General features: G+C 39.7%; 1 protein-coding gene across 10 annotated transcripts in view; it reads right to left on the bottom strand.

Moving 5' to 3' along the window:
* Positions 1-381: 381 nt before the first annotated feature.
* ndrg4 (NDRG family member 4) overlaps positions 382-24,044 on the bottom strand; it is a 67,936-nt gene continuing 44,273 nt past the window's right edge. For 5 of the 10 annotated variants that reach the window (XM_088938752.1, XM_088938753.1, XM_088938749.1 and 2 more), the window contains 13 exons: positions 21,680-21,800; positions 19,940-20,002; positions 19,763-19,823; positions 18,962-19,048; positions 17,236-17,292; positions 16,292-16,395; positions 14,950-15,006; positions 14,412-14,463; positions 11,548-11,595; positions 11,252-11,287; positions 10,871-10,922; positions 9,004-9,042; positions 382-4,938 (listed from right to left, as the gene is read on the bottom strand). In XM_088938752.1, coding sequence (XP_088794878.1) covers positions 4,784-4,938; positions 9,004-9,042; positions 10,871-10,922; positions 11,252-11,287; positions 11,548-11,595; positions 14,412-14,463; positions 14,950-15,006; positions 16,292-16,395; positions 17,236-17,292; positions 18,962-19,048; positions 19,763-19,823; positions 19,940-20,002; positions 21,680-21,800 — 932 coding nt within the window. In that variant the 3' untranslated portion in view covers positions 382-4,783. The remainder of the gene's footprint in view (positions 4,939-9,003; positions 9,043-10,870; positions 10,923-11,251; positions 11,288-11,547; positions 11,596-14,411; positions 14,464-14,949; positions 15,007-16,291; positions 16,396-17,235; positions 17,293-18,961; positions 19,049-19,762; positions 19,824-19,939; positions 20,003-21,679; positions 21,801-24,044) is intronic. The other 5 variants (XM_088938755.1, XM_088938754.1, XM_088938751.1 and 2 more) reach the window with 1 other exon arrangement.

Genomic DNA, 24,044 nt, shown 5'->3' with positions numbered 1-24,044 from the left:
GATGACATAAGACACTGCGCAGATCAACTTATTTATCCTTTTCCTTTTCATGCAAGCCCTCTTAGCCCAGCCAAGCTTATTAAACGACTGTCTGTGAAATAAATATCCTTTATAAAAGTATTTAAATAAAATATAGGGTTTTCTATTAAGCCCTTTATTTGTCTCTTTTTGACAATATTTCTACACCAACATTTAACAAAGATTGTTGCCAGATAACAGGCACAGAATCCAACACAATAGTGGAAGGCAATGATGGACAAGTGAAAAAATAGATGCTGTCACTTTTCCAGCAAACCATCACCATATTATCTAGATGCTAAGGAAAGTGACTTTATGTAGGCCACAATCTGTGGATAAATGAGAAGCAGTTAGACATCTGTGTTGACATAAATCTTTTTATTGTTGACTATATTTTATTACATCACCAGTGACACCATTTATATAATACTTCAGAATTATAATTAAGCGATTTACTGTGGCACCTACTTCATGTGGGCTTGATTACAGGTCATAGAGAAACCCACAAAATGGCAAGAGAACAGAACAGCTTATTGCTGAATACAAAAAAACTAAATTATACTATTAATAATTAATAACACCCCACAGGAACAACCGAACCACAGGAGAACACTGGTCATAATATAAAAAAAGAAGGGAAATCAAGGAAGAGGATCAGAAATACTGTATTCATCACAATTCTAAACTTGTACTGAATATGTACCTCAGTTATCGCTCTAAAAATGGCAGGTATCTACAGCGCAATTGCTCAATAAATACAACACTGGATCTCTGGGGGGAAGCACATTTAAAGGTTCTTACAGCACCTGGAGACAATGGACACAGGTTGCACAGCTCAACCAGAGATGTCATCATATCTACTATACATTCAGCTTTCACTCTGTAGGCTTAAAATAGGACTGCGGTAAAGCTCAGTGGCTAGACTGCTAGGCTGAAAGCAGGCTGTGAAAAGAGGGAGCGAGTTTTCTTAGAATTACAGACCACATGCTACACAAACTTAAAGAAAGACAGCCTTAGGTTTTCACTGCCTTCGGATAGAACAGGCCAGGAAGAAACACTATTGGCATAATCCAGTTTCTTTCCAGAACCTGTTAATATTAGCTATTAATGCGCTGTGACCCACTGACACCTAGAACATTTTCTTCCTCAGTGTTTGTCATGTATTTCACGTTGTATGAAAAGTGACATTGATTAGAATTTCTTTTCCTGAACTTGCTGATGTTTTGGTCATCCAAAACTGCTAAAATACCCACCACCTTTATTGCTTCTTTCTGTGGCTGGAGATCTTGACAGAATTGCCTTACGTTACCACAAGATATCCATGTTCCATCTACACCGACCTTCTCCACTAGTCCCTCAGCCCTCACTGTAAAAGTAGGAAAAGAGCCATAGTTCTGTCCGCTAATCCACAATGCCACATTCCTGTCAGTCATTCAGCTCTAACCACTCAGCCCAGTACCAATACCTGAGCGAGATAGTTTCTGTTCTTTTCCTCTTTTGTGTTTCCCTTGCCTAAAGAAACGTATTGTTCCCAAGCTTATTCCATTTACAGTTTGTGCCTTTTTAGCCCGGAAATGACATGATTAAACTCTTTCTTGTTGTGCTGCCTAAAAAAAACCCAGAAATTGTGACATCTCTGACCAACTGTACTGCATAACCGTATTGCTCAAAATAATAAAACATACATGAGAAATGAATGATTAAAACCTGGAGGAGAAACCGTGTTCCTATGGCGACGCATCTCTGGGCTAGGCTCAGCAGGGGGTGGGAGTACCTTGTAATGAAAAACAAAAGTAGAGGGAGCAACAAATCCAGAAACGGAGCAGGGATCTGGAGAATGTGGGAAGGAGACCTGGGGGCTACATGCTCAGCTCACTGTACAGCACAGCAAGCATGAGGAGAAGGAGAAACAGAGGGAAGAAACTGGCTTTGACTATCCAGATGACTTGAATAAAAGATGATTTCAAATATAGTAGATGGGACCCACTTCATTGTAGACACATGACCGTGGGGCAGCTCGTTTTTTTAACGTTAGCCCTCATTTACCAAAGAGAGCAAAGACCATCAAAATAAACGATTTTGGACAGGGCTAAATTTTGAAAGTAGAACACTACCGTAAAGGTACAGTATGTGTGTATTCAATGTTTGGATTCTGTTAAACTATTCCATTTGAGATCCAAATGTATAAAAAAATGAATGTAATGAGAGATTTGGGACCATTTAATTTTCTATCCTACTGTTCAATTTACAGTATGTTTTAGCACTAAAACGTAGTCTTAGTGACCAGGTATATCAAGGCTACAGTATAGTTTGTATAGTTCGGCCAAGTGAAAAAATTTAATTTGAATATCTAAAAGGGTTAATGAAGCAGGAAGTTTCTAGTTTCTGTCACTAAAAAGTGTTCATCCTATACAGTAGGTACAGTATGTGAAACTCCCTGTCTGGCTCATGAAATTAAAGTGAATTGGAAATGATCTGGTTTTGCTTTGAAATAATTTATAGGGATGGTGGATGGATTTTAAGTGAGTAGAGCTGTCTGTTATAGACTATAAGCACACACTGTATATCACAACATTTAGTTTTCTGCATTGGTCCCAACACTAGTTAGGCAATTAAATGCATCTAATCTGATAGCCCTTATAAGGCAATTAATCGTATCTGAGAGAGGTGGGGCACAAGTGGTTTGTGGGGAAGTGTCCTACATTCAGAGCTCAGAGCAACAGGCTCTACAAGCCCCACCCCTTACAGACAGCCATTAATCCCCCTCTGTGCTTTGCTGCCAGTTACAGAATAACTGTCTTGGATTTGACATTCAAGCTGACATGAAAAAGTGCTACAAGGAAAAGCCATTGATACCTGGAAAATTCCTGGGCGCTCATGGAGACGTGGCTTTTTTTAAAAGTATTCTTCCAAAAGGTAGAAATGATTCCACTTTAGGTGAAAATAACCAGTAGTAAAAGGTGGGTCTTCTCATTAATTTTTCCATTTTGTTCTCCTTTTCAAAATGAATTTTGCTTGTATGGAGAAAGTAATTGTTTTGAAGATAAATTCCAATACACCCCATGAGACTTTCACTGCTTTGGGACTGATTTGTCTTTTTCCTTGTGTAATGAATAATCCTAACAAAATAGATCGTACAGTACGACCAGCCACATCTGTCAAATTGTAATTTTGGTTAAGTTTGAATATAATATTGCTCAGAGGCCTATAAAGTGATCTGTGAAAATTCAGCATTTCCATTGAATTCAGTTCATTTTTATTTTGTCTAGAAGAAAAGTTGTAGGAAACTTTGTCTATGCATAAGAATACTAGGAGATGTCTGCTTGTTTCTTTTAGGCGATCAGCTGCTGTTATGTCCCCACAGTGAAAAGCCCCCGTCTTTACCTCCCCTTTGGTACACATGTTATGAAACTGAAGAACACATCAGTGTGGGGACATGGGGCCTGTTGTGGACGGAAGCTTTGATATCAAACCTTGTGAGTGTCTGCCTCAGGGCAAATCTTTGTAGCTGGTCTAAGCTGGCGCTGCCACAGCTCCAAAGTCAGTTTTGGTACATGGTAAATGTGATTGTCATTTTAAAGAGACTCTAGAAAGCTGATCGTTGGCCAAAACGCCCCCCATTCGGACCCGCCAGCCTTGGATCGCTTAATTCTCACTGGCTGATACCATGAAAGCTTTGGTTTGTATCATCCAGTCTGCTAGCAGAGACTCCCATAAAATTGGTTTAGGTTTGCAAGGTTATGTCAGTGATTCCAAAGAACAATATGGCTCATGAATATTATGAGTTCATGGCCGAACACCTTCTCCTATAGTATGCAAGTATAAGCCACTATCCGCCCAAATTTCGAAGATCCGCTGGACCAATTGCAGCTATCTAACTTTCTCTAGCTAATATAATTTACTGTCATGTTGATCAGTGAGTCTCCTAAAACCTTTCCCATAGCACAGCCTTCTTGTGTCTCACAATTGCACCATACTTCCAATCACATACTTCGCTTCAGCTGGTCTGAATCATCAAATTATCATCTGAGAATTTATCGTACCACCCCACAAGATATCTAAAAATGTGAGAATTACAATAAAGGAACACATTTTAGAATTTTGATTGTTTCAATTACTTTCTTCATATGCAAAATGACTGGATTTTCACTGAATTAGTCACAAAGAATGAGTTCATTATTTGGAAGGAATTCACCCCAGGGATGAAGAATTTCCCAGGACCAGGGGCTGAGCCATGGTTAGTCTGTGTTTGAAAAAGATGGACATGAGGTTGACTACAGAGCCAGAAGAATGCTGTAGGCACGGCCACATGGGAATCCCAAGGGTTGGGCCCACAGTCTCTCCTTCCCATTGTTCAAATCCAGAGGGAAGAACTGAAAAGGCTGCAGAATGACACAGGAACCACCTTCTCAAAAAAGATTCAGAATACTTCAAAAGGCTGAAGGTCAAGTTAACGTTCCCATCCCCCCACAACCATTACACAGGAATTTAACCCACACAGCATATCAGAGAACAGGATCTGGTAATGACAAGCAGGAGGATACACTGCGAAACACAAACGACCATCACGTGAAACCAGCTAGAAACAATGGCTACTGTTCTTAAGTTAAGGAATAGGTTTTGTGTTGAGTTTGCAGAGCGAGGGGAGAAGAGGAGGGGTGGATGGGAAAGAGAGGGATGACTTGCCAATATGGCGGCCCCACAAGAGTGCCCGTCATCTGCTGAGGCCTCTTTTACTGTCTCTCTGCCGGCCTCCCCGGTGTCTTCAGCAGGACACCTCCATGGTGTGGTTGATCTGGCCCACGCCGTCGCTGCTTTCGGAGTGGGTGCACGGCCGGGCACGTGAGCCGTCCACGGAACTGGCGCTGGTCAAAGAGGCAGTCCTTGAACGGGCCAGGCGAGTCATGCTGGCTGAGGGCACTAAACGGGAGGGAAAGAGGCAATGGCTGATCCACACTTCCATCGACACCAAGTACTCAAGAAAACAGAAATTGAAATTGGCTTGAGGAGCTGTCGTGGTCCTATTCTGTCGTTGCTGTTTCTACTTGTTTCTGGATATCTGTGTAACTGGGTGATGACACGGGTGCAGAGTTGCAAATTAGGTCTTTCCCAGTGAACACCTTTTTCTAAAAACAAAAGAGGTCTAAGAATGCACAATAGGATGAAATCCATCTTTTAAAATTGCCCTCCTACTGTTCCTCTGTACCAGGAGTCTCCAATGCTGGTCCTAGAGAGCCCAAGTCAATCCAGTTATACAGTAGGAAGCCCTTAAATCATCCATTTCTAAAGGCATGGAACATGATCAATTAAACAGTTTCACATAAGTAATTTAGAGATCATTTGGAACCAAAATCAACATATCCTTCAGCCTTTAAGTTCAGTAGTTCCCTTCATTGAAACCTTATTTGCTTAATTAACCTAAATAAGTGTTTAAATAACAGGTGATCTAGGGTGACCTTTAAGAATAACTGTATTGGGCCTCTCCAGGACCAGGGTTTGGAGACACCTGCTCTACACTTTCCCAGTTATAGATCACCTTAAAAGATTTTTGTGTGCAAAAGCAAGAAAACGTGCACAACCCCTTTCTTGGCTTTGTCTGTTATAGAGGTTCAAACACGTGAGGTTGTTCCAGAAAGGTAAGAAGAACTTCTTTCTGCAGTCACACACGTACTGTATATTGGGCTTGAGCCGTTGGGAACTGATTTACAATTCTTCTGCCTTAAGGGGCACCTCTTCCTTCCATGGCCAGCACAATCCCAATCCTGTTCACCTGATAAAATCCAGATGAATCCTGCATTCCATTACCCTTGACACAACCTCACGTGAAGGTGATCGTGCTGGAAGAATGGAATGAGACTGAGATTGGGCTGGGAATATTCCAAATCCTTGTGAAATACAGAAGCCCAGCACATTATTCTTTGGGGATCTCTAATATTTTGGGTGAGTGTAACTTCAACAATTATTGCCACAATGCCTTATCTGGATCTTTCTCAGCACTTCTATGTGAATGTCTGGGTTGTTCAAGCTCAGCTATCTATTTCTCTGGCTTTTTTTCCTTTCTGCAAATCCTCCTCTCTTCTACATACCCTTCAGGTCAATTCACTTCCTCACAGGGAACCACCAACAGGTCCTCTTTGCTTTTTACACATGCTTTCTCAGGATGTTCAGTTAGGAATGATAATACATCCCTTCCTGAAGATACAGTAGCGTGCCATGCCTCCACACAATGTCTCTGTTCATTTCTACAGGATTTAACACATTGCTACTGTCAATTTCAATTTCTGTATAAATATCAGGGACTCCGTCTGGTTTTGTGAGTTAGTTAGTGCTTTTTAGATAGAGGAACTGGAGACCTAGGATTCTCCTGCGCTTCCATAAAAAGTACTGTACTTTGAGCACCAAAGTAGGAAGCAAAGCAGACATGCAGAGTGAGGTCATTCCAGTGGAATTGAAAAAGGTGCATAAATAAAAAAACAAGAGATTTAAAGCATCATTAAAGAGGTTTAAAGCATCAGTGGTTAGTTCAGGCCATTTTGTGGAAAATATTAAATATTAGCTCCCTGATCAAAGTGTACATTAGGACAAAATCAAAACAAGTGTTATTGGTGCTCAGGCAATTTCATGTCAGTGCACAGGGGTAGATTCACAGACTCTGAAATAGCCCTACACTTGCCTAAATTAATATTAGTTGGTAAAAATTTAATTAGCTACAATTAGGGTCTGTGAAACCACTGGCTCTTGTTCTCCAATGTACCGTGCACAAAATCTGACTTCTTCAAGGCATTAACTAATTTTATACCACGACAGACAAAGAGGAAGCTTGCAAAAGACATTAAAATGTATAAATGTACATTATACCATTATACTATAAGACAAAACTACATCAAAACTATAAGACAAAAGAAACTAAAAGACAGCAAAATAGAATGTAGGTTTCACAATCACTATACATGTAAATCAATATGCTTTTTGCATTTGACAATTTTCGTTACTATATTTACAAGCTTAGGACTTTGGGTTTATTGTGTTTCCTTGTTCTTCAAAGGTATAAATATTTCCTTTCATTTGAAGATGACATTTTATTCAGGGAATATTAAAATTTAGTTTATTGTTTCTGGGAATTAACCCAGTAAAATAGTTCCTCTGATCTCTGAAGGTACTTTAATTGGGCTACTTTACTGTAAAAGGGAAACTACAGTACATAGTATAAGATTACTATAGAAACATACTGTAAGCTAAAACAATATTTTACAGTATTTCCCAGCAAATTCGAAAGGAGTTCAGCACTAGAACCTGAGACTGAGTGCCAGTTATACAGTAGGAGTGTTATTTTCCACTTAAGTGATTCTACTATATGATGAGACTAAAATCGTATATCAAGGGTTTACATGCCTCATGTGACCAAAGTGAATGCTATCTGATAACTGGAATTCTAAAGACAATCCCATCACTAAAATTACAAAAACTTAAAGGAGTAGGTAGGAGCAGCTAAAATATTGTAGAAATGTTTAAATGAGATCCCTTTAGATGTTTGTCAGCCTCTAACACAATGATTCATCTACACAGGAACAATTAAAGTTAGATGGAAGCACAGAAAAAAACAATGATGAGATTGCCAGTGTGCTGTCTGAACATACTGTACAGTACAAGAGTCCTGCTGGAGTCCAGATTTAAAGAGGGGGAAATGTTCTTGGTAATTGCAAGATTTAACTAGCTAAACAGATGAGTGCAAATTAATGCGTAATGGACTTTAAGTGTGGGCTCATCTGTTATGCAGGGGCTTAACGCAAGGACAGACATTCTTGATATTATGTTTTATTTTCACTGTGCAGATTATTCAATATCCTAATGACAAATCTCAAGCACTTTGCATGTGTCCTCTCAGTGTTGCTTATGTGCTCGTGTTTTGAAATAGTTAGATCCAGTTTTGTCTAGATCTAGTTTAGATCTAGTCAGTTTTGGAGTTCACACTATGTATAAACTCCTTTGGAGCAGATGGTGGAAATCCATGAACATTCACAAGCTTTTGTAGAATCACTGGATAACAACAAACGGACATGCAGAAGGGCAGAGCATTGACCATAAGGACAGGATAAGTGAAGGTACAGTACACAGTTACAGCTGCAGGCACACATCGACATTCTGCATGTCAAATTGTTCAGTTCACTGGAGCATTTTCACTGCCACTTGGACACTGGAGAGTTCAATAATCTTGCAAACTGTATCGTTGACAAGGACAAAGTGTCTGCAGCTGTAGAACCAATCTATAAATATAATATGTATCTCTTACAAGGACCACTCTCCAGGATTCTGGTGGATAGAAGCATGCAGTCACTATGAATTCTACATGCTAATAGATACAATAGCTGGATAGATGGATAGATCACCATGCAAGCATATACTGTATGAAGCAACTTTGGGAAACCATTTTAAGTCCTTCAAAAATGTAAGTTTCATGTACTGTGTCAAAATGACTTTCCACATTTACTGTTACAACAATACTCAAATAAAACCTTCAGCAACGTACTTGAAAAAAAAAAACGAATGGTCATTCAGTCTATTTTAAAGTTTCCAGAAAGTCCTTGTATATTAATGGGTTTTCTCTAAATGAAGCAGGTTGAGAACAAGTACAGTAGAAATTTACTGAGGTCACCTCAAAAGCATAAAAAGAGTTGACTTTCCAGAGGGACCCTGTACCACAAAACAGCCTGACCATCAAAACATCTTGGAAAGCAAACAGGATACAAGGTGGGGTTGGGATATCAGGAACAGATATGTCAGGGGAGATCTTCATTAGGGGCAACTGACCAGCAAAACGGGCAGATCAACCTCTAGGAAACAGGCTGTGGGTTTTTAAAAAAAAACATTTCTACAGATGGGAAAATATCTAAGTGTGTATGAATGATAAGAGAGAAAGAAGGAACAAAGGCACTTTCAATGGACAAGGCTGAGGGAACGCAAGGGTTAACAGCAAACAGGAAGTACCTGCTCCTCCACTCAACCTCCGATCCTTTAGATACGCAACTGAGAGAAGGAGGCAGGAAACACAAAGGGCAAGGTTAACACATCTCCCAGTAACACACAACACAAAAAAAACACACACACTGGATACAACAAGATACAGTGTGGGAGGGGGAGGTTAAGGCTGAAACACAAATAATTTTTTATATATATAAACAGGCACAATTTCAAATCTTGTTTTCCTGCTAGACAGATTGCGATTGTGCCGTTGTGGAGATCAGATTTCACAGAGCGGCACACTGGAGCTTATGAGTGCCTACGGGTTATCCACACGTCTCTACAGGGGCTGGATTCACTGACGATTCAAATCGCGGAATTGTGAACAAAAGAATAAAAACTGCCGCATAATTAAAAGGTGCTGTATGCGGCGTGAAACACTGTCAGACTAAACTGTACAAAGATTTCATTCTCCATCCCTCCTCCAACACTGAGAACAGGGTTTTCAGCTGTGATTACAGCAGTCCGCAAATGACATTGTGAGACTGGAGAGAATTAGGGGGATGTCATGATTAACGGGTTTAGTGTGCCACACATATAATTTTGCTCTGGACATTGTAGAGATACATCTACTGTATGTACAGTAGCTAGTCCACGCAGAGCAAAAGGAGTCTGGTACAAAGCAATCTAGTTTTATAGTTGAGACTGATGTCATGAGATCTGCAAAAAAGGTGGATCCTCAGATCAATTAGCAAATTGCAGCCTTATATTCATGCAATAGCATTTAGCCTGAGGTGTGACAGCACTCCTAGTGCTTATGTCAAAAGAAATGGGCTCAATTATATTAAATATGAAACAAATTCATTGTTAAATAGCTGTATTGGGTTGTGTTTGATAATGCAGGTGAACCAATCTTAGCTTGTCACCATTCTATTAGAAGGTGAGGGAGAGATGCAACACTTCTCACCCCAAAGAGCTTAGCTTGCAAAGAGAGGACTGGCTCTGAAAACACCCCCCACTGTTATGATCGACTTGCTCTGATGTAAATTCTTGTTAACTTTTTAGAGTCTCAGTACTCATATGACTGCTTTGTAGCATGATGGAGTTTAAAAGATCAAGGTGAATGAACACAAAAGTCGCAAGAGATTAAGGACTCGTGTTTTGAGGGAACTGCCCTAACCAACAGTATGGTAGGACCATTCAGAACAATGTCCGTTGTTTGAGTGAACAAATTTCTGATTGAGTGCTTTTTGTTAGACAGACTGAGCATTTATTATGAATTTCCGTTGTTTTGTTCGTTTGTTTCACAAGATTACAGTAAAGGGATTACTGTCTAATCTCATAATGAACAGGGGAAAAGAAAGTGGAAATTTCTGTTGTGAATGTCCCCATTTCTCAATCCACACAAGCACCAGGTGGTCAAATCTGGGGGGAGTGGGGTTGGTCCCAACCATGGAGCTGCAGAGCTGCTGTCCAGCTGTCAGTATTTATTTTAAAACTGTAACACAAAGGCAATGGTTTGATTTATAATCCAGAGGTCTGATGAAAGGAAAGCATAGCACTGCAAGACCCCAGAGGGCAACACCTCAAGCAGTTGTGCGGTTGTGTTTTTTCGTGAAAAAGATTTTTCGTTAGGTCTCGGTTTCGAAGGGGGTGTTTAAACAGGTCTGCCAAGGAAATGGGGAAGTTTCTATTAGACAGTGAAACAGTGAAACTCTAAATGTGTCTGAGACTGGTTTCTACCAAGAGGAAATGCTGGGAACAGTGAAAGTAACAGCTTCACACATACACACATCTCTTCCATGCTCCCACATTCACACAAGAATATATTCGCTGGTCTCTAACGTTTATCTGCTGCCTAAAACTGCCAGCTTTCTCTGACCCAGGTACTTACTGTATCCCATCCCTTGAAGAAAGTACTTGAAAGCCTCTGTTAGTTTTCCAGGCTGAAAGAGACAATGAAACAACACTGTTGGAAAAAAGGAGCAGAATGTCCATAAATTCCACAGCAAGAGGTGACTGATTCCAGAGTGGAGCAAAACAGTGAGAAGCAAACAGTGAACTAGACCTAGTGACCTCCTTTTCCTAAATTCGTGGAATCTATTTTTTCTCCCTCACTAAAGTAATGCTAAAAATACTGTATATATTCTACGGTGCTATATAAAAATCATCAAATTATGTTAAAAAATCTATTATGTATAACTGGAAAATATACACAAAATGAAAGTCCACCAGGCACATATCTCACAAGGAAGGAATATAAACGGCGTCTGACCTGGGTGACCTGAGGCAGACCGCCAGAGTCGGCCATCTGTGAAGGAAAAGCAGAACTGGGGTGAGAGGAGCTCTGGGCTCTTCATACAGGGGTGTGTCTGCTTACGCAAGGGGCGCTGAATAACCTGCAGATACTGCATTATCCATGCATTAGTAAGTGTAACTTTATTCAACTGCAGTAAAACACTGCAGACAGCAGCACACATACAGTAGATAGCATTACAAAACATAAGGTAGGACCATTTCTGTCTTTCTACAGTAAGTGATAGTCATTGCATTCTGCAAGATTTGCATTACCTTCAGGAAAGTGGTGTTAGTGGGATCCAGCTTGGAGTTGCATTCAACCTTAAAAAAAAACAGATTGCTTGAAATACAGGCATCAGTGATCAGCTCTGAAGGCATCTGTGCTCAAATGACAGCTGAAAAAAAGTGCAGTGAGTCCTATTAACCACACAGTAACCCACTCGTTGTATTCTTACCTCATCACAAACATTGAGCACAAGAAAGCTAACACAGTTTTACTGACACTATGTCCTAAAAAACAGTCAAAATTTGAGACTGAAAACAAATCAGTTCTGCCATTGAAATTTTGAATGTGACTGACACAAATTTAAAAAAATGTGAGTTGCTAGATGCTGGATTTACACACAAATTGATCTTGAACAGCTATATTGACCCTTGAGGAAACTGTAATATACAGTATCAGAAAAATGTGTGGACATATCATTTCAATCATTACTTTTAAAATCCAGTCAGTTCAAAATGTATTTTAAAAAATGGTGCATTGAATATAATTAAAATAAGTGTCTATGAACATCACCAAATTCTGAATTTTTGAATTCCATAGAATATTCTGCTGTACATTTGATATTGGCACAGTACAGTATATGTTGTGTTGAAGCTATTGTTTAGCAGACCATTCATGTACTGAATTTACTGTACCTCCAATTAAAATGCTGCCATAGGCCTTCATTCCTAAAATTTCAAACTACTGTACGTGTAATTCCTTAAATTTTAAACATGCCCAAGGACAAGAGCTTGATCAATTATATGTAAGATTAGAAGTGCTACTTTAAATGACATGATGGGTACAGAATCTGCAGTTTCTTACTGTAATCTTATTGTTTCTACTGTAGAGAAAACAAAGAATTAATATACTCCTGACCGTATATGTGATTGAATTGAATGAAAATTCAATGTTAGTTAATTACAGTAGATTTCCCCATTTTGGCAATACCAACATAACTCCAAGTAACAAAGGTAATACACTCTGTTTTTAAAAGACGGATTTCTTTTCTTAATGATGATTACCTGAATAAAAAATGGAGCAAAAAAAGAAAGGAGCTGACAGTTACAGTGAGAATGAAAGAGACAGTTGTGCATTTTCAGGGTGAGCCTACTTGAATTAGAGGAACAATCAAGATGTTTTTACTGTATCGTACGACACCAGTTTGCTTAATTTACAGCTTGTGACAGTATACTGCTACAGTAGATGCTGGTGTGGGCTCCAGTAACACATGTACGTGCTTCGGAAGAGATGTGGGTCAGGATGGCAGAGGACGGGGGGGGAGTGGGCTAGCCCAGTACCGCAGTCTGCTGCAGTGATGAGTCATCTCCGCATGCCAGGGGCAGCCAGCTGGCTCCGAGCTGCTGCAGACCCCACGTCAGCTGGCTCCCTCTCTCCCAGAGCAGGCAGCTGCTGGAATTGATATTCCTGCCACACCAGCTGCACAGACAGCCCCCATCTCTGCGGGGGTGACTTTGAAATCCTGTGCGCCTGACCTTCACTTGTCTGCGGCCTTCCATTTCAGAAGCCTGTTTAAGGCCAGTGAGTGCAGAGACGGGCACTGCCTCATTCACTCGAATAATTTGTTTACCAATACATCGAGAGATATAAATACTGTATTACATCAAGACTGTTGTGTACTGTCATCTAGACTGCCCTAGTTCCTCTGCAGTCATTAATACATTGTGACTGTCATAAAATACAACACAGAACTGACTTTACGTTGAGTGCAGATTCTGTGTTTTTCTGAATAGGAGAGAGCTATTGTATGTCTATATAAGAATTCTAGAATTTTGCAATAGGGATTTGTAATCTAGAGGTATTTTTTTAAATGACCAACATATTTACAATTATTAGTTTTAGTTCTGGTAAATTGGTAAATGTGGAAGACTGTGCTGTGCTATGGGTTTAAAGAGCTGGAATTTTCATGTCTTTTAGCTGATACCTCTAAGAGAAGCTCAGCACCCTCCTTGATGGACATGTTGTTTTGTGTGTTTTTATACCCATCACTTCTGGCAATTGTCCATCAACTCAGCCTGTCACTTGAAGACGGATGGAGATATCACTCACACCTCCTCCACAATGTGCATCTATTTATGCATTAGACGCGCCACAAAACTTCCAGTCAAGTTAGTTTCAAATGGAAGACTTTTGTAACCCTTGCTAATGGAACTAAAAATTTACAGGTGCTTTACAAGCCTCAGGAGTCGCTGATGAACTGCAATCTGAGCAAACTCTCCCCTGGTAATTCTCAACCCAATGTAGTCTGCCACTATAGAAGATTCAGTTACAGTTGCTAAATGACACCAGTCGCTGGTGAGGGCTGGATTACAGGTCTCAACCTGTGCACATAACAAGAGTCCCGGGCATCTGTTGCCCAGGACAACCACAAAACCACCCTCTATGCTGTTAAAAAATGAGGTGTTTCAAAGAAAGAAAGATAAAAAGTTTTTTTGCGTATGACAGAAAATCCAAACAACACAAGATCCAGAAACAAAGTGTTAATGACGCTCTGAAAAAAACAGCTGGAATAAAGGGGAACAAAGTTGAACAAAGTTTTTTTGAAGAAAAATATTTATGCTCACAAAAGCATAAATATCTTTTGCAGCAAGACCCCATCCAACACTTACTAAGCAGCAATGTGATTAATTTGTCAAACAAAAATATTGGTTTGGTAAAAACATCACTTTGACTAATAAAGTAAAAATGCTTTTTTAGCCAGGGGCTTTTTGCCTTTTCTGCAAGGCCACCCTTGAACTCAAAGAGAAGACACACAACGCCAGCCCCTTATTCATCTCAAATTGAATGATGCCTGTGCTATTCCTTAACAGAAGGAGCACTGTTATTGTGAGAAATGACCAGTAATCACACTCACCACTCCTTCTTCAGCTGGGGCATTGTCTCCAACCACCAACATGGCTGGGCACCTGCACAAGGAAAACACAGAAATGAGGGTTTGCTACAGATCTCTCCAATACCTCAGGTATGGTAGACACATGGGCTTAGTGATGGTATTAAAGATGTACTGTACAGATTTAAAGAGATGATTGTGAAATTTGGAGAGAGGTTATCACAGGAAAAATGAAGTTTACAGACCTTTTTAAGTGTATTGTTAAAAAGTGATACTTAAATTTTTCACCGAACAATATTAAGATGGGAAATGAAGACTAGGAAATCATACCCTTCATCTCATCAAGTACATTATACTTTTGGAGCTCCTCTACACTTTGAATCCATATACTGTATCTCTACACCTATCCCCAGGTCTAACTGACACCTAACCATAAATCAAACTGTACCACTCTGTACTATCAGGAAATCCCAGCAGTGTGGTAACAATTAACTAATTAACAAGACAAGTGGTCTGCTGACAACGTCTATGTGCTACTGTATATGAACACTGAGGCACTCACTGCAGGGTCTTGGCATTGACCACTGTGCCAGGTCTGTTCATCTCCAGATCTCTGCGGCTGTTTGAAAAAAGACCAAAATGCATTAGTCCCAAACGTGTTATGCAATTTCAGGCTGCACACTACTATAGATAACTGCAGAGTCCATATTTAATGTTCACTAAGGCACCTGATGCAAACTTTTATGACTATACAGTGTGTACCCCTGTGGTGGCTAATGTGAGGAGGTACAGTACTTTGACGGGTTTCTGTTCATTCTCCCTTTCAAATACACAGATGATTAAAGCAATGCAGCAGCCATAATGTAATATTTGCAAGGTTGTAGTCCCTTCTCTTTAATTCAATCTTACAGTGGATGAGGAGAAAAGCATCCTTTGACAATCAGATGGTTCACAGGAAATACCAATGGCACTCATTTCTGCTAAACACAATTGCCAGCTGCACTCCTCAGTGCAGGAGATCTGCAGCCCTGGAAAGTTAAGAATCAGTCTTAATGTTGGGAGGCAAATCAATCGTTTTGTCAGCAGTAGCATGCGTTCAATAAAATACCACACGTAACCAATGAGCAAAGAAATTACTCTGCAAAACTCAGCTGACAGTTTTTTTGTTAGAAGACTATTTGAACCAGACAATCCTGTAGCAGCACTTGAAATAATGTGTAGATCCAAAAACAAGAAAAAGGAGGACACAGTAACCTTGTTTCTGTCTTCTTCTGGTTCTTATCTGCTGTGTTCAAATGTGTATGAAGTGGACAACAATCAGAAATCCCTGTCAATTAGTTTCAGCCAACCCTCGTGAGGCATAGCAATGAATCACAACCCCCATTTTGACCTGGAAATGTGCTGTAAAAACTATGACCTCTCAGATCTCAAAAGCAAAAATAGACTGCTGGTCCAGAATGGACCCCACTCTTTGATCTTCAGCAGGACATCCCCCACATAATGTCACTGGTTTACTGTATCAAACTATAGGACTGTAATAACCACTTCAAATTAGAATTCAGCATATTCATTTCTTCACTACGAACACTAAAATATTTTTTTTTTATTAAATCACTTCAGTCTCAAAAAGATTGTGTGGAAAATTGGGTTAGCTTCAATTCCCACTCCTTCATTTTCAGTCTTAGTCTGAAACTTCTGAAATACTCATGCATGAGTGGCTGCTGAATTGATGGAAAAATATACCAATGTTCTTATTTGCTATTAAATCTGAATCATAAGGACCCTAGCCCTATGAAGATAAGCAGCTTTTAAACTAAAGATAATCTTTATACAACACCAAGCACGTAACAGCAATTTACATATGGCTTGAAAAATCATTTTCATGCCCAGAGGTGATGAATTACCTATTGTACATGTTCCAGAAGAGCTGCAGATTAAACTGATTGATGCTGCTCCCAATCTGCTGCCTGTAGCTCTGCACAAGCTCTGTGTTGCTCATCAGCTCCTCCTGTGGACAGAGTGTGTCAGTGCGAGTTCGAACTTCACGTTATGTACCCCAGCAGTACACAGTGACCATGTGACATCAGCACAGGGGGTAGATATTAAATACACATGGTACTGCATACTTCTAAATTAATTATAAAACATTTTAATTGTGTACTAGTTCAGAACTGTAGATAGTGGATGTGATAATAATACAAAAAAGTCTGCTTTGTGTCTGTAAGTTTATGAACATTCTAATGTCATTGAGATTTATGGATTTAAATAAAATCTTAAATGAAATTAGACATATTAGATGTGTGATTAGGAAGTCATATTTCTATTTTATACTCAAATTCTATTAAATTAATATTTTTATAAAAGTTATATTTGATAATATTATGTAAATGACCTTGATCAGTCTAATATCGATGATGATGAGTACAGTATGTGAAGAAGTTTGCTGAGCCTACATCTGTATTTTATTACCTCCTCCTACAAAAGAAATTGCAGAAAAAAATCCACTATCTCCTTACACTGTTTAATTGGGCATGTCGCAGCTTTTGTTTGTGATGCAGCTACAGTATATGACTTTGAACCTTCCAATAAATTAACTGCTAAAATTATTCTTAATTGTTTAATTAATCCAGGTGAAGATCGCCTTGATGATGAGGCATTAGCTGGAGCAAATCCTTCCAATTGAACAGAAATGATAAAGTTGATCTTGCACAACCAGGCTTCTTACACAATAAGTGTTGAGATTGTTAGTGCATAAAAGTTCCTGTGGATTTAGCTTTCTGTTACTGTGCTATACTGCACTGAACTATAAGAGAACCATAGGTTTCATACTATGAAGCACCAGTCTTACCTGGCTGAACAAATGGGACAGAACTGTGTCTGGAAGAGAGCTGGTTAGTCCGGACAGCTGCGGGCAGAGAGCAGGGAACAGGAGAAAGTTTGGAATAAGGAAACTAAATTCTGCCATACAGCTAAACAGTAACACCTTCAGCCCACAAGAAAATCAACCTGTGCAATAAGTCAGACAGGTCCAACACAGAAGCATAATCAATAATGATTATAGGATAAAACAGAAAAATGCTATTTAATATATTCATCTTGTAAAAATGAGAAGCATCATATTAATTTTGTAACAATGTATCTGTAATTCTAAATATCACAGTTTATGAATATTTGAATAAAAAGCATTGTAAGTATTGTGAAAATTCACATTTAACCCTTTTCTGCTATTTCAGGACTTGCAGGATAATTACTAAGTACCATCAATTGCATTGGACAAAAACCCCTGACATCATATTTTCTGTATTTCTGGACCATAGTATTAATGTTTCAAGATTTTATTTTAATGCAGTATTCTTCTTTCCTACTGCATGTGTGTTTAAATAATAGGGAGCAGCCATTTTGTTCTCAGTTCAACAAAATGGCTGACATCAGCTGTGAAATTTACAGAAGGCTGTAAAATAACAAGACTTGTGCAGCCAGAGAGAAACAATAGCAAAGGTAAAGCATGACACTTTGTCGCTGTGTCTATTTCTGCACTGTATACATATGCTGAAATACCAGACGTGGTGTACCAGCAGGCAGCTGTTGAAATTAATCAACACGATCCAGCAGCGCGATTTAGCAGAAAGATTTTTCAGACACACTGTGGAGGTGGCTAACATGCTCTCTCAACACTATCATAATCTGCACGCATGTAATAATTAAAGAGTCACTGATAAGACAGAGCAAAGCCGGATGAATCTGTGACATAACCCAGACTTGAACTGGTGCCGTCTTTATCAGGGAGTAAAATGAGCACCAAGCACTTTACTTCAGTGGTGTTTTCTGAGCTTCTGCTCTGGGACCTTACTTTATCCATTTTCCTGAAGGGTTGAACCATTCCAGATTTCAAAAGGAGCTAACAGAAAAGGGCACAGAAGTCTGGAAATGCCACGCCAGAACATGAAGCAGGACCCAAAAAATATTTTTACACTCTCAGACCCAGCTTTATCAGACTTTTCTGGAAATTTCTCTTACATAAAAGGTCATGAAATGATCCACTTGCTTAATCAAAGGAAAAGGCCTACTCTCGCCACAATATATGAAAACATTAGATAGCCTGTAAATATGTTTGCCAGGATTTTTGGCTCTATATTATTAACGTATTGCTTATCCTGGTGAAGGCTGCAGCAAACAGGAGCCTGTCCTGGAGAGGACTCATAGCACATGATTGCCCTTTCCTGGTTGGGACAATTTACAGCAGCCAATCAAAACCTAGTCCACACAGCTTTGGAGATAGGAGGAAACCAGAGCACCCATCAAAAACACACATGGACACAGAGGGAACATGCAAACTCCACCCAAACACCCAAGGCCAGAACTGGACCTACTGTATGACCCTGGAGCTGGGAAGCTACAATTAGCCTTTCCACTGTTCCTCCTGGTATAAAAGAAATAAAGTTTAACCTCACTTTATTTTGATTCTGTGGAGATCGTATGCCAGCTCTGTGTGTTACGTTTGGATGAAGCCTCAGCTAGATGAATTGCAAGCTGGAAATGCTCTCCTGATAATGCCAAGAGAAGCCAGAACTGACCTTGGTTGCTGCCCAGTCGATCCAACCCTTCCCATTGGGGTCAATGTTGAGCAGGACCAGGCCCTCCACCAGGTCAGGGAAGATCAGCTACAGGAAGGAGGAGGGAGTGTTACTGTGTCTTATGAGTACATTTATACTAGAACAGACATTCAGTACATTACAGAGCCGTGTCTAATCAAAAACATCATCCCCTTGTCCAGTGTTTATATTAATACTATCCTGCTGTATGTAGATCAGCACAAGGTACTGTTCTACATACAAGCTGTGTTGGTGTCTCCTCTGCCTTGTGCTTTGGACTGCGCTATGTACAATATTGTTTGTCAAGGCTGCTTATTTTAATATGACAGGGCTCTGGATTTTGCAGCTACCAATGTAAGAAAATCTGTGGCAGGCTGGCTCCCTCTCAAGAAAGGGATGTTTTTTATATATATATACTGTAGATACGCATTAACTAGAGAAAAGCACTGTCAACATGTGGCAGCATATAAAAAATAATAAAAGAAATAAACACAAAAAACTTTGTCAGAAAGAAAGACTACATTGTTCTTAATTTTCTAATATTGGCTCATCAAATAATCCATGTTGTGCTCCTTCTTGCTCTTGAGAAAGTGTACTTTGGTAAATGTACCACAAGAACGTCATTCATTTTGAATTCAGTGAAGTTGTGAAGAGTTACAGTACCAGCCTAACAGCACAGTTTACACTGATGTTCTGTACCTGTACTGTAGATAGAGCTCGAGACGACAAGGTGAAGTCACATGCTAGTCTAGAGCATCAGAAAAAAAAGAAGTGCTCACTTACAGCAAACTTAGCTAAGATGTAGGCACCTGCTCCCACACCTATTCCAACAATGCTCTTGAACCTGAAAACCACAAGAGACCCATTTGGAAAATTGCCATTATGCGTTTCATACAATATGTTTTTATTTAAATCTCTCGTTGATAAGTGCACAGCGTGGTACCTTTCAACTATACTCACCCAAAGTGCTGGATCACACTGGGTAGCATTCCAGCCAGCTGGTCCATAGTGGGATACTGGTACCTGTGAAGGAGGCATTCAGATAATTCTTATTTATGAATGATAAGCACAATGGCTAATACTTTTGGTGCACCTTTTTGCCTTATACAGCATGTAGAGAAAAAGAGCCTTTGTGAATAGATCAGTCTGTGGTCAGTGGTACTGGAACCCATTTCCGCCACAGGCTTGTTGGGTGAGGACTGGGGCCACAACTGAATAGTCAGAGGAGCTGGCCTCATAAAGAACTGCCCCACACACTGAGGTACTCCGAAGGGGAATTCTTCCTGCCTCTGCCTGTGCTCAGTGCCTGAAGAGGACCAAGCTCGTTACCCAGTGGAGACTGCATCCAGCTCATACTGCACATGTGTGGCCAAGCACATCAAAGATAACAGGAGGATATGATGACTAGACGTTCACTGTACTCCTGACAATCTGTGGACGTGAAGTTCTTCTACCCACTGTCCACTGTCCTCACTGATCTCTATGAAAGCTTTAGAACCACGTTTAGATTATTTGAAGGAATACAGTACAATCCCATCGAGCATAGCTGATGATTTCGTATCATTGCTGTTTTGCATCTGACAAAGGGCATCCTTACAAAGTAGCATCATGCATGACTCCGGAATAAACTGAACTAGGAAATAGGACATCTTTTTATTAACTTCAGGAAAACAGACAGTCGGGAAGACAAAATGTCAATGAAGAAAATAGCATTTATTCAATGTATAGGAGGAATGGAGTGATCTGTTTTTTATGATCATGAGATGCAACCTGATCCAGAGCAATGCAATGTTTCTGTATTGGATGGCTCCGCAAGACTAGACTGTATATTGTAACCACAGCTTGTGGTGTGAAAATCTTTTCGACCTTGAAACCAATTGACACATGTCAAAGAAGCATTAGCACATAGATGAAGGAGGTTAATGGTGCTGAAAATAGTTTTAACAGTCAGTCTCCCTAGTCCATTTGCATTTCATAGGACGACAATGGTTATTAGGTGAATAAGATGGAGGGAATATAATGAGTCTCTTTTTGAAAGGCTGTCTGGTGTTTTGTATTTCTGTGTCCCATTTTGAGATGAGACATTTGCATTATTGGTCTATTGGTCTAAAACCACAAACCTTTCCTACAGACACTTTGAGATATGTCCAAAAACCCTAACGCACTCTTAGATTTTACAACACCTCCTTCATATCTTCTAAGAACACTGTACTGTACTTACAGTACATCTGTGTATTCTGTCACAAGCTTTCATCTGGACAGTCCCAGATTTCTGGGGAATTCTTTCATTTTTCTCCTTCTCATATGGGAGGCTGAATCCCATAAACTAGAGGTTACTTCCTAAAATGGAGACTGTGCCACAAGTGACCTGTTGTTTAGGACATTGCTGGTAGAAAAGCACAGAGTGTCTCATACTGGATGAAGTTAACTAGAACAATCTTGGCCAATATCCCTCTCAGTAGGCCTGTATGTCTGTGACACTGTTGTTAAGGATGGTCTGCCCTCGAGCTAAAGCAGTTCTAGTGTGAGCACAAGTGATGTGACAACGGATTTCATGTACGGTATACAGCACGTAGTGTTGAGCTATCACTGGAGCAGAAGGTTGCAAAAGTGTTTTGGGCGAATAAAAAAATCCTCCTGCTTTCTTGGTAAGTGGGACGAGCGGAGATTTCTTTTTAATGAGTTTTAATACAGCCTTACCCCTGGGGGAACTGAGAGGCACCAGACTGCTGGCCAGGAGCATCCACATGGCACACGACAAAGTGCTTCGTGATCTCCTGCATGTCCTCGAAGTTGAAGAATGTGTTGAAGCACAGCTTGTCTGTGGAGGAAAAAAAAATAGTGACATTTAAAAAAACCTGACAATGGTGGAAAACGTCTTTCCAGTTTTATTGTTGTGCTTGTTGATGTAGCTGTAAAGCAATGCGCTCTCTGTGACATTAACATCTACACATATGCCACATTTGCTGTTTTCTACATTGTAAAACAATGTAGAAAAAAAAATTCCATTTGGGACACAAGCAAAGAGTGTACCAGCGTAGGCCCCAGTCCAGTGGATTCTGCACAGATAAAGGAGACTTTATTTTCTTTTCCTAGATCTGGAATCATTTTTTACACATCCATTATGGAATCACCAATGGCTAATCCACTCAGCCTTGTAACTACAATCTGTGTACTGCTTGGGGATATTGCGTACCTGTCAGCTCCATTTGACAAACAGCACTTTGAACTCCACAGTGCTAACAGCAACATTTGTCCTAAATGCTGGGGCAATGGATCTCTCAGTGACAACATTCCAAGTATGCAAGCAAGTCCCAGGGGAAGAGACCCTGGCTGGCCATTTCTTTTGCAGCTCTGGTCACAGCTCGATAGTGAGCAGCCCTGGGCTCAAGCTGCACTCTGACTGAGCTCTTTCACTTCTTAAGCTATTTGACCCAAAGCACTCCATTTCCACACCTAATAAGGATCAAACAAGTGTCTCAAACTAATACAAATCAAGGTGTATCAATTATATTTTAGGAAATACTCTTTAGCCATGGACAAATGACTGTTATATGAGAGGAAAGGACATCAAAATGTATTTTATTTAGTGACATTATTATGACTAATAGCAATTATAATGGCTATATCTAATTGATGCCAAACATCAATTTTAAATAAAGTGAACCAAATTCCTCAATACTGTACAGTTCTTTATTTGTCAGTGTAATGGTGTTTAGTAGAGTGTATAGCGGACCTATACTGTACAGAGAGAGAGTCAGCCTGGTGTCTCTCGGGAATGCAGTGCCTGAGACGTGGATTTTCGTCTTTCTGAGTGGAGTAAAATTATACTCGAGAACACAAAAATTAGCACAAGCTCAAAGGAAAGAAAATGGGACGTGCATGATGGCATTTCAGTTTTTTGTGATTAGCTTGCCTTTTTCCACTTGTGTTTGGAGAAAAAGGCAGGTTAAGTGCATTGTGACAATGACCTTCAAAAAGCCTTTTCACAGCTGAGAGCTCAGGCTGGACCGGATTCATTAACTTCATGCTGCAATGGCTCTGGCCTTGATTTACAGACCAATCAATACAGACAGTTCTTCATAATCTGTTACTGACAAGCGACGGGTCGCTAAAGGCCAAGATCAGGTTACTGAAGATGTTGCAGTCCTGAGCTCCCATTCCCCATTCCTTGTGCTTTATCGGCTTGGGTTATGTTCATGAATTTCAGAAGAACAGCGGACCTAGGGTGCACAATCAATCAACAATTCAATTGGAGGCTTTTAGAAAAGGTCATCGCCCTTGCTGGAAGAAAAATGCAATCTTAAATGCCAGCACAGTGAATAACAGAGATGTGGAGTGGCGACAGAATATAACACTCAATGTTTTAAACCAGAACAGATGTGAAGTTAAGAATAAATATTTTCTATTATTTTAATATTCAACTTCCATGTCCCATTGTGATCATCACTTCAGTCACAGCCCAAGTCATAACCATGGAAACCCAATTCTGAAGAGCATATCTTCTAAAACAAATCAGAGTATTTCACATTCTATTAATTATATTTTTCAAACCACTTTTAAAGGCATACTGCATTAATATAGTGTCCTAAAAATATTTTAATGCACTTGAAAATGTAAAGAAATAGGATATAAATATATTGTAAAATAGATTAACCTATTTTCAGCCCTTCTTTTTCAGTCCATATATATCACAGTCTATAAATAAATGGGCTTTAAACTCAGGAGATTTAGACAAATCCCTAGTTGTGGAATAGGGAAGATTAGAGTTTGACTTTAAGCCACTGGGTTATAAGGGTGAGAGTCTGGCCATGTGGACACAGTGGGCAAGGTGTTCCTTTGCAGAGAATTGGGGGAAAGTCTCATATTTACAGTATATGGAGGAGGAAGCAAGTGATTGGTAAAACTGGGAGTTTGTCCTCCCAGAATTTTATCTGAATGAATGCATTATTACTATTTCTTTAGGTTGTCATAAATATTTCAGTATTTTCTTCTGGTTATTTTATAATTACACTATATATCAATGAACTTTCTGGAATCAGGTGTTTTTGAACTGTTCTGCTAG

Source organism: Atractosteus spatula, chromosome 21, assembly GCF_055471065.1.
Source record: "Atractosteus spatula isolate fAtrSpa1 chromosome 21, fAtrSpa1.hap1, whole genome shotgun sequence".
In the NCBI taxonomy this organism is placed as follows: Eukaryota; Metazoa; Chordata; class Actinopteri; order Semionotiformes; family Lepisosteidae; genus Atractosteus; species Atractosteus spatula.
This window is presented reverse-complemented; position numbering and strand designations above follow the sequence as displayed.